This window comes from Temnothorax longispinosus, chromosome 2, assembly GCF_030848805.1.
Source record: "Temnothorax longispinosus isolate EJ_2023e chromosome 2, Tlon_JGU_v1, whole genome shotgun sequence".
NCBI classification, from domain to species: domain Eukaryota; kingdom Metazoa; phylum Arthropoda; class Insecta; order Hymenoptera; family Formicidae; genus Temnothorax; species Temnothorax longispinosus.
In genome coordinates, this window is record NC_092359.1 from 2,930,477 (window position 1) to 2,946,597 (window position 16,121).

General features: G+C 36.0%; 2 protein-coding genes across 3 annotated transcripts in view; both read left to right on the forward strand.

The window, feature by feature from the left end:
- Tup (LIM1_Isl and LIM2_Isl domain-containing protein tup) overlaps positions 1 to 10,799 on the forward strand; it is a 36,769-nt gene extending 25,970 nt beyond the window's left edge. The window contains exons 4-6 of one of the 2 annotated variants that reach the window (XM_071769874.1): positions 2,533 to 2,834; positions 7,036 to 7,257; positions 7,448 to 10,799. In XM_071769874.1, the coding sequence (XP_071625975.1) occupies positions 2,533 to 2,834; positions 7,036 to 7,257; positions 7,448 to 7,672 (749 nt within the window). In that variant the 3' untranslated portion in view covers positions 7,673 to 10,799. The remainder of the gene's footprint in view (positions 1 to 2,532; positions 2,835 to 7,035; positions 7,258 to 7,447) is intronic. The other variant, XM_071769875.1, reaches the window with a different exon arrangement.
- Positions 10,800 to 12,276: 1,477 nt separating this feature from the next.
- Positions 12,277 to 15,979, forward strand: Taf5 (TATA-box binding protein associated factor 5). Its single transcript, XM_071769792.1, has 11 exons — positions 12,277 to 12,443; positions 12,756 to 12,941; positions 13,227 to 13,429; positions 13,500 to 13,696; positions 13,793 to 13,997; positions 14,112 to 14,231; positions 14,322 to 14,467; positions 14,555 to 14,692; positions 14,987 to 15,180; positions 15,257 to 15,548; positions 15,639 to 15,979. Exons 1-11 carry the CDS (start codon positions 12,381 to 12,383, stop codon positions 15,851 to 15,853), a joined length of 1,959 nt encoding a protein of 652 aa, XP_071625893.1. The 5' UTR covers positions 12,277 to 12,380; the 3' UTR covers positions 15,854 to 15,979.
- The last annotated feature ends 142 nt before the right edge of the window (positions 15,980 to 16,121 follow it).

Sequence of the window (16,121 nt, forward strand, 5' to 3'; positions counted from 1 at the left end):
TGTCATTGTGATTCGTCATTGGAGATCGTCGCGCGTAAAACGTCGTTCTCTACGCACGAAAAAGTTGGACCACCTTGTGCCGACGGTAGTGGCCCCGACGTGTCTTCGGAACGTTGCCGAGGTGCCAAATGTAACACCACCCTGCCAACTACTGTCGCGCATAACTACGCACGATCTGTTTCCTCTTATTCGTATTTTCTTTATTAGCGCGCCGGGGATATCCCGCGGGACGGGACATCACGAAAACGTGTCGTCAAGTTATTAATAGCTCACGAATTACCGATCAGCTCTAATAAACTGTCCGCTTTCGATCTGCGAGAAATAACGATCGTTCTTGGTATCGCGAGATCTAATAGTAACATTTCACGCGACTCCAATCTTGTTTTATAACGTTAGAATAAAATAGATTTCTCTTTTTGTAGAGTTTATTTAATACCTGAGATAATTTTTCAAAAATTAAGGTGATTCTAATTTTGTCTTAAATCATTCTTTTTTTTTTTAATGGGTTCTGTGAATTTATGCCCCGCGATTATATGAACGCTCGCCGCTCTTTATTAGGCGTTAAGAGGATCAAATTTATTAGGCCACGGATTATTTACGTGTAAAGAAACAAATTTCCGACGCGGTCGTTTGAACACGCACGCCACGAAATGTCGATCGATCATTAAAAGATCAATTAAGAGTATGCTTTTCAAAAGAATTTAATTTCTTGCTAATGTTACACTGTGATGAAATAACTTCCTCCTCAAACTAAGCGCTTCTCTTCGCCGCATACCTCTCATTCTTTCTCCGGAAGGTACTTCCAATCTGTGCGATATGATAGGTATATGATCTTACACGATCGTTTTTCGAAGGTCGAGAGTCTGTTCACTCTTCTTATCGTCGTGCCGCCGTGTCAACGCCGGTTTCATTCTCGCTTATGCCAACCGAGACCGCTATTTGGTTAGGACACAGAAATAGGATTTCGTTTGTTCTCTTGTAGTGTACTCTCGTTGACTTTCCGTCTTCCCGCTGGCGGATCTACTAGATTTCGAACGACACGACACCTAAAGCGTCGACGTTGCCTAGAATACATCGGTGAAATGGTCAAAATTATCGTTGGACATCTAGCTTCCTCTCTGAATGACGTGGAATGATTTTAAATGACTTCTGCTGACTTTATTTCCTCGTTATATCGGGAGGACTTCTTCAACATGCATTCTGTATTACATCTTCGTGTACGTAACGACAAAAATCGAACCGTTTAGACAGGATACTTAAAATTTCGACTTATTAGACTCTGATAAAATAATTAAAAATTTGATTAAAGTGTATATTAAACTATATTATATTTCTCTTTTTTAAAAAGTATATTATTTAATTGACAACGCTACGGTACATTGACAATCATCTCGATCACGAAACTGTTTGCGTTGATAAAAATTTACGTTTTACTGCCTTTTCTTTTTTTCTTTTAAGTAAATCTCAGGTGTATCTTCGAGGAAAGATTCCGCGACTACGAGACGGACGGGCAGATTAAACAACGCAATACTTTTTGACAAAAAAAAAGTGGATAGCCTCTGTCGCCTCTTGCAAATAAAACATTACGCGTTCGCGCGACCGTGGCTCGCGAGTCACGAATGATTCGCGCTTAAACGTTCCGCGATTCATTCCAAGGTCGCTCGGCTGATCAAGGAATCGCATGAGCACGGGATCCGCGTTTGCCCATCGACAATATTGTCTCTTGACTGTTGTGTCGAGCGCGCTAGGTCCGCAGGCGATCGTCTCGCGTCGTCGGTACCTTTTGCTTCGCTCCCCGTTGGTCCGCCATGCTGAACCAGTATCCGGATCTCCCATTAGCCGGGCACGACCGTTTTGCAAGACCGGTTGGGAAGATATAGTCGCGGGTCCGGAATCGTATCGCGCGCGTATTCCCTTCTTCCGTACCTCGTGTCCGGGATGTTTCGTCTCGCGAAACGCGACTCTCTCGCGGATAAATCTTCGCCGAGAGGCGGCAACCGCACGCTCGCCCTTTGTAAGTAACCGTCGAGAAAAACGTTAACGAAGAATCCGGAAGAGCTGGCGAGTGCCGAAAGATTTACGACCGCCTTGTATTCCGTGTTTCCCTCCCTTTCTACGATTTCGCAGTTGGAGCGAGTCGCGCGCTTACGTCAGTTTATTGCTACCATAAAAATGACAACATCTCTTCCTTTAAGTCTGCCTATTAGATTAACTAATTAGCTTTTGCGGAAAACATTCCGTCGCGTTAATACATCTATTTTTTTCCGCAAACTATTAACACCTACTTTACGCAAACGCAATTGTCACAATAATTCAGATTCGATCAATATTTTTTCTTATATTATTTATACACGTTACATTCTAGTTTTCTTCAAAAATACATATCTTGCATCCTTTAAAAAACGCGCGTTCTTCAAAATATCCCACAATTTGTTTATATATATAATTCATATTTTACATTTGAAACACGTATTCGTTTAGCTCAGCTTGGTGGCCACCGCGAGGGAGAACTTTCGACGTTTATGCTTGCAGATTCCGGATCCGAGAGCGGATCGCATAAGGCGGGCGTCGGTGGCGTTCGCGGTTCCGGTGGCCACAAAAGTGGCGGCGGTTCCGACGGAAAGCCGACGAGGGTACGCACGGTTCTCAACGAGAAGCAGTTGCACACCCTCAGAACCTGCTACGCGGCGAATCCCCGCCCGGACGCCCTAATGAAGGAACAGCTCGTCGAAATGACGGGGCTGAGTCCACGCGTGATCAGGGTGTGGTTCCAGAACAAGAGGTGCAAAGACAAGAAGAAGACGATCGCCATGAAGGCGCAAATGCAGGAGAAGGTAACGAGCTACGACATCCCCTATATCAGCTGAAGCTAAACGTATTAGACTACTACGCATTGAAGATTAAAGATTGCGAATTAGAAATTTGAAATTCAAATAATCAAAGCATGAATTAAAATGAATGTTATTTGATAGGTCAAATTCTCTAATATCTATTTCGTAATTCTCGATCTCTAATGCGTAATCTGATACGGGCTTAATGAGCTTAATATCATTTTGATGATGAACGCGGTGCTAAATTTAGTGAATTCAATCTACCAAATGTATAATGAATAAATATATTATAACGAGAATAAACGTGTTAGAATAGACTAGCTTATGCTTCGCGACAGAATTGTTCAGAAATTTACTTTTATAAAAAAAGAAACTGTACTATCGAATTTCTATCGATAGTAATAGTGAAAAGTCGCATTTATTTGACAACCACACTCAGAGAAGACAAAATAGATCTGACAATTGTAATGTAATAACTCTGAAATTTAAATACCTCCCATTTCCCTCTTTCCAAAGCTAATTTTATAAAATTATGAGAACGAAAATAGTACTGAGAAATATGAAGATATAGTTACAGAAACAAATGTGATTTTGGATGTTAACATTGTTTCATCAGTTGTATGTAGCTACAAAATAGTAGTAAAATGACAAAATAACCATAATATTTTATAGTTATGTAAACTTCATACAACACATTATGACAATTCTTTTTGATTAGACAAACATTTTTGTAAAACGAGTCATTGTGCCACACTTTTTGTATCGATAATATATTTGTTGTTAATAAAACTATTTTTTATATTATTATTTTCTTGTATTTTTGTTAATACTAACTGCAGCAAATCGCGTTTATTCGACAACCACACTTGGAGAAAACAAAATAGTTCTATCAATTATAACTCTAAAATTTAAGTATACTCTTGCAACTAATTTTATAAGATCGTGAGAACGAAAATACTAAGAACTATGAAAATAATCAGAAATAATCACAAAAACAAATGTGATTAACATAGTTTCATTATTTGTAACTGTTAAATAATATAGTGAAATGGTGAAATAACTGAAATATATATTGTTATATAAACTTCATACAATAGATCATGATAATTATATATTCTTTCCGTTTAAAATAAACATTTTATTGAAATCAGTTACATTATGCCATAATGGTACACATTTTGTATCAATAATATAGTTTTTGTTAATAAAAACATTTTACTACTTTCTTGTACTCCACTTTAGCTTATTCATTCACAAATGATTAACATTATTATGTTTCTTTAGTTCATGCAACTTATTCATTTTTCTTACCGCAGCTTCATTGTACACGACCGAAGTGCTATTTTTCTTCAACTTTCTAATTGCTGATGCTACTTTTTTCTCTGAGTGTGAAGTTAAATAAATTCTCAGATTCTTAAGCCTTTCTGTTTGCCATTAGCTTTGCGAGTTATAAATCGGATAAATGAATATACAGTTCTTATTTTAAATGCACACCCCGAATATGTGGTAAGAAAGATATTAAAAAATATATATATTTCAGACAAAAGTTGTTTGGTTTTGAAGGAGAAAGAAGTTATGCTACCTATTTGATCATGGATGTGAAGATCATGTTAAGAAAATCGGAAATTTTCATTTCCAATCACTTTGGAAATTTTTAAACGAGAATATATTCTTGTAATTGATGTCGAAACGTTTTCAAAACGCTAGTTTAACCTCTTAAGTGGTAAAGTCTATCAGGTAAAGTCTGTTGTTAATGTCGATGTATTTGGAACAGTTCCGTGCTCATTGCACAATTTTATCCCGAAGATCTTCGTTTATTCCTAACAAGTCACAAGTAGTTCATAAGTTTAGTGAAAGATTTTCGTGATGTATTTTTGTATTTTTGTCATTTTAAATCACTATCAAAGAACTATAAATCTCAGTCGAGTGAAAACTTCCCGTTAAGAGCTGTTAGTTTGAGAGTACATGTCACTTTAAATACTTACCTAAACTATCTTAAAAGAAACACGTTATTAAAAAAAAATGTTTTAGAATTTAGATAAAACTTGTTTTTTTTATGGTTTAGTCTTTCAGTAGTATGTCATGATTCCAAACCCTCTCTGCTGTATGTGTGAGTGAGTGTTACTGATAAGTATGATAAGTGGGTATTGCTCAATTTTTTTAAGTCTTCTCTTTACTCTTAAAAAAATTTTTTTTAATGTTATCCACCGTTCTCGAGACATTTTTAAAAGTCTATTTTGTGAAATTTAGTCACTGCAGACAGTAAAACTTCTCTAGGAATTAATAGCTTCCATGCATTCTTCAATGTGAATTTTTATTTCTCCTGGTGTCACGGGCTTTTCTTTATAAATAATGCTTTTCAAGTAGTCTCACAGAAAAAGAAACGGTGAAGTCTGAATTTCTTGCAGGCCACCTTATCGTGCCATTGCGCCCAATTCACTTATCAGAAAGTCTAACATCAATTCTTAACTCTTCGGACATCGTGTGCTAAAGCTTCGTTATGTTGAAATCATAATCTCTGTAATGTCATTAAAGGAGTATCTTCTAAAAGTTCAGGAAATTTATTTTGTAATAGATTTGCAATTAAATATCTCTCTGTATTTGATTAACTTGATAAAGGACTGTTAATAAAGGTAAGCCCGATAAGAGTCGTTTACAATTCGACGTCAAACATTGGTTGTCCAACGATGCTGTCTATTGATTTCGGAGCCAATATGGATTCTCAATCGATCAATAGTAACAATTGTAATGACTGAGTATCGCATTATTATGAAAAACAAAATTAAAAAAGTTTAGCTGCCTTACAATTTGTTCTAAAGCCCGTGTGCAATATTGCTGCCGCTGTATAAAATCTCTTTCATATAATTCTTGGTGAAGAATAATATAATATAGAAAATATTTAAATAATTTTAAATTCCACGGGCTGTTTCACGAATCAATAATTTTTAATTTTTCTGGTGTTGATTTTTGAATTGATATAAATCACAAACTTATACAACACTTTTATCATTAATTTAATTAACATCGAATCAATTTAACTTTTTTTGATTAACTTGTCGACGTAAACGATTTTTAGTTTATGAATAACTAACTAAATAGTTTGACAATCCGGATGCTATCGATCAAGATATTGTCCATGTACTACCGGGCAAAAATTTGAGACTAATTGGAAATGTCTATTATATGAAATAAAATGAAATAAAACTTGTACACTATAATTTAATACTATCAATATTTAGTGCATTTATTTAAGAAAATGCATTGTTAGTAATCAGAGAAAAGATAGTTTTTTCAGTTATTAATTGCATTTGCAGAATTAATTTAAGTCAATCAAGTAATTTTCATTTTTTATTGTTGCGGTTGGCTATAATACAATGACAATAATACACTCACGCCTCGCACGTAATATTAATAAAAGCATGTAATGTTAATAAAATCAGTTTACATAATGAGGCGCCTCTAGTATATAATACTATTAATAAAATAACTAGCACACGAATAAACGCTGATATAGTATTGTTATAAATAACTTTAAAATAACTAATCCATAATTGCCTCTATACTATTTCTCACAAAATAGGTGTTTAAACTTGCAAAATTCAATGTGCGTTTCAAACATGCGTTAATGCATATACTTAACTATGGAAAAGGATATCTAATTATATCAAATTAATGCATAAGAAAAGTTAATACGAAGAAACATTTAGTTGGTAAAACGGACTTTAGGATCCTCTTAACCGTAAATTCTTCAAAATAACATTTTCTTAGATAGTGTGTAGATTTTTTTGACATTTTTTTAGATATAGTGTGTCCCTTTTAAGATAATTTAGGTAAGCATTTAAAATAATGTGTATACCTTTAAAACTTGGTAGTTCTTACTACCTCATTGTCAGTTGAAAAATAAATGGAAATTTAAATGGGACTTAAAACCAGTGTTTTGGAAAGTCTCTCGACGTCAGTTACAGAGATATGCAATAAAAATGTAGATTTCCATTTGAAAATTTCAACCTGTGTCTTTCAAATCAATATCCAGAAACTAATGAATGACATAACTTTTTCTCCCCTTCAAAATCAAACAACACATTTGTCTGAAATATTTTTTCGAAAATACCTTCCTTTCTAAATATTCATAGTGGGCATTTAAAATGGATCATCCTGTATAACGAGACGCTGATATTTCGATGAATGATCTAATGGAACCAAGCGCTTTTTATTTCAGGACGGTCGTAAATTGGGCTTCGGCGGCATGCATGGCATACCCATGGTTGCCAGCAGCCCCGTGAGACACGAGAGCCCTATCGGCATGACGCCTCTGGAAGTTCAGGCTTATCAACCACCGTGGAAGGCGCTTTCGGAGTTTGCGCTTCATACGGACTTGGAACGGCTGGATCCCAACGCGCCGTCGTTCCACCATTTGGTGTCCCAGGTAACGCGTTACACTCGAAACGTTTAACTTTTTGTTTCTTTGTGAGATACCGTCGAGAGCGTATAGCCTCGAACGGCGACTTTCGCGAGCATGATTTATCGAATGCGAGAGAATGATTTATATTTGTGGAAAAATACCAGAAATTTGTCTTTACTCGGAAATTCGAGCTCAATTATTGGAATAATTGCAGATGCACGGCTACGACTTGCACGGAGGACCACCGCAATTGGCACCCCCGCCGGGGATGCTCGGCGGACCGATGAGCGACGGTGGGGGCGGGCCGTTACCGCCCCCGGGGCCTCATCATCCGGGTGGCGGACCGGACATGGGCCAGCATCCCGACAGCACCGACAGCTACGTGACCTACGTCGAGAGTGACAGTGACTCGTTTCACCACGATACGGGAAGTCCATAGTGTCGTGCGAGTCATGAACGCAAAACTACCACGCCCCCGTCGTCCTTCGCTTTCGTAGCGACCCTCGTCGTGGTGCTCGCCATAACGGCGCGATGCTTGCAACGGAGGATATGAAGCGGCCACGGAGTCGGGGAATACACCGTGATACACAGATGTAGGAGGGACAACACAGATACCAAAGGGCTGCGCCGTCTCATCGATCTTTCGACGATAATCAAACGGACTCGTACCGCTCTGCTACCAAAAGCGGCTCGGAAACGACCATGATGAACACGCTGAAAATGACACGAGTGATGGAGGAAAGAAAGGGGGAGAGGGGGCAACTGTCTTGGACGTACATAAATAATGCATTTTCGCTTCAATTCTAAAACGATTTCTTTGAAATGTTACAGAGGAACGTTTACGAGAACAACCGTCTAATCATTAAGCATTACAGAAGTTTTTCGAGAATCTTGAAAAGTTTGTAGAACCTTAACATCCTGTATGTCGATCAGCTTATTGATATGAAAACCAGATTCTGGTCAGACCGCGAGCGTTATGTTATTTCGATTCCCAACATTTTGGCTTCTGATAAAACCTGACGTTTCTGCGTGTCATTTATATCGTTTTGCGTTACGTTATTACAGTGGAAATTCGCTGCCTGTGTAAAATTATAATATCAATTTCGCTGGAGATTTGTAAACGGCTTGTACGCATGTGTCGTTAACTGCCTGTATATAAAAGACGGAGGATGCGATTCGCGATATCCAGTGCTGAAGATACACTGTACATAGTTGCTACTTGCTGTAAATCTAAGCAATGTTAAATCACGATGTACTCAGGCGCAAATTGTACCGTAGAATACGAATAACGGAATATATGCAGGGTGTGTATCGTAATATGTGGAATACACTTCAGGGACAAATTCAGAATATAAATAACAAAAGAAGTTCATATAAACGTATGTCCGAAATCGCCTTGTTCCACTTGTGTTTATGTATAGCCATTTTTGTACTTTTATATAAATCCGGATAGCCAAATGTTGAGAACGAATTTTGAAAGTATCTGCCACCAAATTTTGTCCATAGGATGCCAGCAGAAATGTAACTGACTGCAAAATTGAGCAGAATCTGTCGTTTTCGTTAAACCATTTAAACGATTATATGCCATTTAAATGTTTACGAAATGACAGATCAGACAGATTCCGTTAGATTTCTGTCGAAGCATAAAATGATAAGTAATAATAGAGTGGATTTAGGTCCGGAGAGCGAACAGGTCAGGCAATCGATCCAGCACGATCAATCCCATTTATTGGAGAATCGATTATTCAAAAGGTTTCTTGCAATTCGATTAAAGTATAGCAAAGCAAGAAATAAAAATATCTATAACTTCGAAACAAATTTCCGATATTGGGCACATAAATTTTGGATTTGTATAAATTTTTTTCGTTCTTTTAGGATCCTGAATTCGTGCTTGAAGTGTGTGCCACATATTATGACACACCCTTGTATATATACAGATATATGTAGGCACACTAAATTTACATTGATAATTGCATTATTCCAGTTATGTTAAGTTTCGTAACGGCAGAGATATACTCGCAAAAGGATTGCAAATGCCATATAGTGTTTTATTTAAGCATTTTCGGCGACAAAGTTGCCGTTATCGTCGTTGATATTCTGTGTTATCTCTCAAGTTTGTATGGATGGCGACTTTTTGTATTTGTATGACGCGCACGCCTTGGTTTGTTAAGAGATGGATTACGCTTAGTTACCGAAGAAGCACAAGGGAGCGGTGCTCCTTCGTTTATATTGGATATAAAGAAAATTACATTTCAATGAATCGTGCAATCGATATCGCCTAGTAAGGAGCGAGCCAATTAATAAAAAAGATTAACAGGGGATCGAATCAATTATATATAATATAATAATATTAATTATTATAATATATATAAATTCATCCAAATGATATTTTTATCAGAAATTCATCTAACTTCTATTATATATATTATATGTAACATGTATATTATATGTTCTATACTTGGCGACAAAAATTAGAAAAACTGATCTAATTTTTAATACATTTAAATATATATAGAAATTTATGTAATTTCTGATATATGTATATGTGTATATTAGAAATTAGATGTGCATTTCTAATCTTTAAAACAACAAATCCAGATCCCTAAATTTGCTTTTATTTTCTTTCTACTTTTAAGCATTTTGCGCGAATCGGAAGAGTTAAAAATCATGTAAAAAATTTCGAAGATTAGGTTTTAAATTTCGAAGACTAAGTCTTGAATCTTATAAAGAAATACATTTATGTAAATCCGGCCGTTTTACAAGCCAGATCTTTACGTCAAAGCGTATTTTAATGGTTCAATTTTAATGGCTCACGCATACACTTAAAATGTTAAACAGGCAACCTGTTCAACTTTTGCACGAAACGACTACAAAGGGTGTCGTCGAACACAACGGATAGTTTTTGGAAATTTTCGGAAATGTTCCCAGTTTGAATTTCTCGCAACATTGAATGTAGCGACCGTTTTTCAAGATTTTGCGCTCTGTCTAAAAACTAAATGACTCAAATGTGGTCCACCGCACGTTACTTTCACAAGCTTTTCTCTAGCCGCGCGTTTCAGAAATGTTTATAGTTAACCAAGTAGAACAAGTGGCCTGTTCTTTTTACCTGAACTTCTTACACGGTTCACGTTGGAGAGAAAAGATTAATCGTGCAAGAAGTTCAGCTAAAAAGAACAGGCTTTATAAGTCATGATGCCGTTAAAATGGTGTCAAAATAGTTTTAAAATGATTATTAAAAATCATTTTAACGCTACTTCAACGTCACCTTAACAACGTCATCATGACCCCTTCTGCTCGGATACATAACACTGATTATTGATTAGCTATTTATTAGAGGAAGCAGCGATGAAAATTTATCGCACACCACAGTATGCGTGACCAAGCCTTTCCGAATATAGGACTGTTGTACACCGCTCTCTTGTACGTACATGGTTTAAAAAAAAAAAAGAAGCAAGAGAAAGAGAAAGATGTAAATCTGATATTTCGTAATTCGTTCAAGCATCTTCGAATTTGTATGATATTTCTATACTGGCACAATGTATGTAATAAACTGTCGAACAAAAGCATCTTGACCAGGTTTCCTTATTCCGAATGCTTTATAGTTATTTTCACGAAACATACATTTCGCTAGCTTCTCATTCAGAAATTTTTGAGAGGCTTATTAATTATCTTTAAATATCTAGACACGGTGATAATAATTTGTAGGAACGCGTTTTTGCAAAACTGTGAAGTTCTAATTAGAAAGTTAGTAGCTCTATATATGATAATAAAAAGTAATTACAATTATTTGTTAAATAATTCTAATCTTGATCTCAATCTCATTTTTATTGTTTAATATTAATTTATATAGAACGTTGAAGAAAAATAATTTAAAATTTGAAAGTTTTTAGTGCTTACCAAACCGAATAATTTATCAAAAGAAGAAGCTTAGAAAAAAAGCTGATTTATAGACCTAAATATATAACTAAACATTTATATAACTAAATGTTTATATAACTAAACATTTTTTTCGTGAACAATCATGTAATATACATATATTTGGCGATAGAGAAAGGCCAGAGGAACGAGTAAGTGAGGATATAATTTAGTTTCGATATAATTTTATTCATAAAAACTAGAACGTTTCGTACCAGTGCGTTCCGGCAAATGTATAAACAGCGATATAAAGCGAAATATTGTCAACATTATATGTATGTTATATCTGGTTTCTGATATGGTCTCTTTATGATCATATCTATATATATGGCTTTTATTTAATTTCACTACATTTATTCTTGTTTTTATCACTTAACTTATATAACTTAATTATTCTTCCGTGTTATTATTCTATTTTTGTAATCTAATTCTGTAAATCTAATTGTTCACTTTTCTCGTACTAGCTGAAGACTCCATGAATACGAAACGTTCCATATTATTTATGATTCAATTATATGAAAATTAAATTATTATATTCTCACTTGCCAGTCCTTTTGGCCATTGACCTTTCGCCATTGCTTTGCATGAAATGAGCTTGACTTATATATAAAATTTTTGATACATATATATTTACATACTTGGTGACGATCGTGCATCTGTTGCATCTCGCAAAAACCGTCGATCGGCTAACGAACCCGCGGATGAGGATTGCTGATACCTGTCAGGGTCTTCCACGTCGATTTTGCGGAACTCAGAATGACCGTCATCGACTGTCTCTGCGCGTAATATGACACGCTCAACTACGATCGCACGGAGTCACTTCGAAATTCGCGAGCGAGATATACGTATCGCGGTAACGAGTGCACGATAGATGTACGACACAACGAACGCGTTCGACGCAGGAGAGACACTCTTGACGATTCTTGTGCGCGAGACGCGTTGCTTTAGAAATCGCGAGAAACGACTTGAACACCGTTCGGCGCGGCGCGTTCTACGGCATGGCCGAGCCGAGTGCGATTCGAAAACCTAGCGAGAATCGCAATCTCGAGATTGTCGATAGTCGCGACTGTAGCGCCGCGTGGCGTTTCGGCGACGAACCAAGGATCGAAAACCAATTTACATTTATTTACGCTTTCTTTAGTTGGCTCTGATGCATTTCGGTGTGCGTTGAATTTTTGTGGGAGATTTTTCGGGATTGTTTTCCTCGATTGTTAGTGAAGATAATCGTAAATATGGATAACGAGAAGAGTACTATGATCGCTGTTTTGCAGCTTTTGAAGAAGTATAATTTTAAGGTAAGTCAGAAGACGCTCGTTTACTTCCAGATCCAGACGCGCATCCTAACCTACGTTTTTCGATGTTATTGTGTGGGTTGACGGCACGTTAAATATTTCAAAGAAAAAAAAATGTTACTGTGTGAGAAATGTAAAGTTCGTTTTTTTATCGCTGCATTAGAACTTCTCTTCTCGTTTTCGCCAAATTTCAATATTTATTTCACTTCGGGTACGCTAGTTCAGCTATTAAACATAGACCTCTAATATACGGATTTATACAAACACGTGATTGAAAACAAATACTATGTAATACTTGTTGCTTTATATTTTTAGGGAACCGAGGAATTGTTTAGAAAGGAAGCTAATCTCACCGATGTCTCGATTGACGACGCACAGCAATCTGATTCCGACGTGACCAGCGTCCTTTCTGCTTACAAGAGCGAGGGAGATCCTGCGCAATATGAGAAAGCATACAGTGAATTGAAAAAGTTTGTGGAAGGAGCTTTGGACATTTATAAGGTAAGCCAACGCTACTGTTGACACATGCGAGCAAGTATTTCGTGTCAAGCATGACAATATAGGCTACGGTCAACGTGACGCTACAAATTCTTAGGAGCGTTCTTCTTCTCTTTCTTTCTTCATTGAAAGAAAAGAGAAGAGGAATGCTTCGAAGCATTTGTAGCGTCACGTTGATCGTAGCCATAGATATATGTATATATATACATATAACTTTATTATATTTATTTTATATAATGTTCTATAAAATAATGATTTATATTTATTAATATATGTATATAATGATAGCATGAGTTGGGAACCATATTGTATCCAGTTTTGGTGCACATGTATTTGGAATTGGTTTATAATAATCATTCCAAAGAGGCGAAGCAACTCATGGAGAAGTTCAGTGGGAACTTAGAAGAGTATTATCAGGATGACTTGAAGAGATTGTCCAACGTAACAAAACGAGAGCAAATGGCAGGGAATGAATTAACTGACACTTTTAAGTAAGCATAGAAACGAGCGATATGATCAACCTTGTGATTTAAACATATTATCTAACCATCTACTTTGCAGATCTAATCAGTTTATAATCAGAATGTCGAGGGATACCCTTTCGATACTAAAACGACATTTGCAAGAAAAGAAATATAGCGTTTTACTAAACATCATACAGGAGCATCTTTACTTTGATATGTACGAGGGCGTTGCTCGCAATAAACAACAGATAGAAGCAACGTCTGGAGCTCTGGTGGGAGAGGCTACCAGGCAAGGTAATGAAATGGTTTCATATCTCTTAGAGAAGAGTTATTCTTTATTTTTATGCTTTATCGAAAAAAAAATGTCTTAACAAAATTATTGGAATGTAGATAACAAGGCCAAAGTATTTTATGGACTTCTGAAGGAACCTGATATTCAGCCACCCGCCGAAGAAGAGGAAAAGTGTGATGACACAGGTGGTGGAGATGGAGACAAGCCGAAGAAGAAAAAAGTAAAGAAGGATCCTTTGTTTTCAAAGAAGACAAAATCTGACCCGAATGCACCACCAGTGGGCAGAATGCCGTTGCCTAATCTGTAAGATAGATATACCTTTAATGATCTTTTAACTTGCTTCTGTCGATTTCTATCTTAAAGAATCGACAGGACGTTGCTTTTGTCTTTCACGCAATTTTTATCTTTTCAATTTAGGAAAGATGCGGATAAACTGGAAAAAATTAAGGCACTGAGGGAAGCATCAAAGAGAGTTGTTCTTGGACCTGACACATTACCATCTATATGTTTTTATACAATGTTGAACACTACTTATACGTAAGTATACGAAATGAAATTTTTTTCTTCAATATATTTCTATATATAGCCCTAAGATATTTCTTACAAATCTTCTTTCGTAATATTTAGTATAACGGCGGCGGAAATAGCAGAAGACTCAAGTTTATTAGCTACCGGATTTAGTGATTCTGGCATAAAAGTATGGAGTCTACTTCCACAAAAACTGAGGATGATGAAAACGGGCGAACAATTACAGGATATTACTAGAGAAGCAGGTAGCGCATAAAATCAAGATAGAGGTCAATTTTCTTGAGTTACATTGTTCTGAAATGCATATTATATATCTGTGAAAAACTTTACAGAGGACGTATTGGTTAGAATGATGGATGAACGAACATCTGAAACTGTGAGACATCTCTATGGCCATAGTGGACCAATTTACAGTCTTTCATTTAGTCCAGATAGAAATCTACTGCTTTCATCATCGGAGGATACTACAAGTAAGACTTATATTACTTAATGTTTTTTTATTTAATATATATGAATTTAAGTAATCTAATTAAATAATGATATACAGTTGTAATTTTAATGTGCAAAAGAATATTTTTCTTAATGTCTAATATTAATAGACATATAATGAAATATAATGAAAATTAGTGTAATTATTAATGTAATACTTAGTACACTAAATTAAATTAATATACTTATTAATGTGATAAAACATTTTATTTATATAATAAAAAAACTGATATAATTTTAGTATACTAATTGGTATAATAATTTTGATTGTTCAGTAAGGCTATGGTCACTGCACACATGGACATGCGTCGTCTGTTACAAAGGTCATCTATTTCCCGTATGGTGTGTAAGATTCTCACCGCATGGTTATTACTTTGCAAGCGCATCGAATGACAAAACTGCCAGATTATGGGCGACTGATTCTCACCAGCCATTACGAATATTTGCTGGCCATTATTCAGATGTTGATGTGAGTTAACATTTTCTGGCACTAATTTATTTGTTTAACCATTAGACAATCAACTGTTATTCCATTATTTTTATAGGTAATTCAATTTCATCCAAATTCGAATTATGTTGCAAGCGGTTCAAGCGACATGACTGTAAGATTATGGGATTGTGTAACTGGCAGTCAAGTCCGATTGATGACTGGGCATAAAGAACCGATTTTTTCTTTAGTTTTCTCAATAGAGGGTCGATTTTTAGCTTCAGCCGGTGCGGATCATCGTGTCCTCATGTGGGATTTAGCACACGGCCACCTTGTCGCTGCCTTATCCGGCCACACGGCTAATATTCACTGTCTATCGTTTAGTCGAGATGGCAATATTCTAGTCTCAGGTATTTGCATCATCCCCCATACATTTATGCAGATTAAATGACTTGAAAAATATATCAAGCGATAAAATCGATTGTATCTCGTTTTGTCAGGTTCCTTAGATTACACACTGAAATTATGGGACTTCACAAAGTTAGCGGAAGAGATGAGCTTGGAAGATGTCAATGTTTCGCACAATCCAGATGTAAAAACTAACTCGGAATCTTATCTACTGCGTACCTTTCCGACGAAAAATACATCTGTCCTGGCGCTACATTTTTCACGTAGAAATTTACTGCTAGGCGTCGGCATGTTCGACTCGGGATAACCCACGGCTTGGAGAGAGAGATTTACCATTTTATATACTTATTTATAGAATTTAAATTTCTATATAAAGAGATTGAATCATTAAGATGTATCATAAAAGTTATCAATAAATTTTTCACAATTATTATCCCTACTGTTAATAAATATAACACATTCAATTTCCCTTGGCGCGGTAATGAAAAGCGGTAAAGTTCGATAGAAGTTTTACTGAAATATTGACAGTCTCTGAAATCAGTTTATTCTTTTATTGTAGCTAATATTGCTTTCGA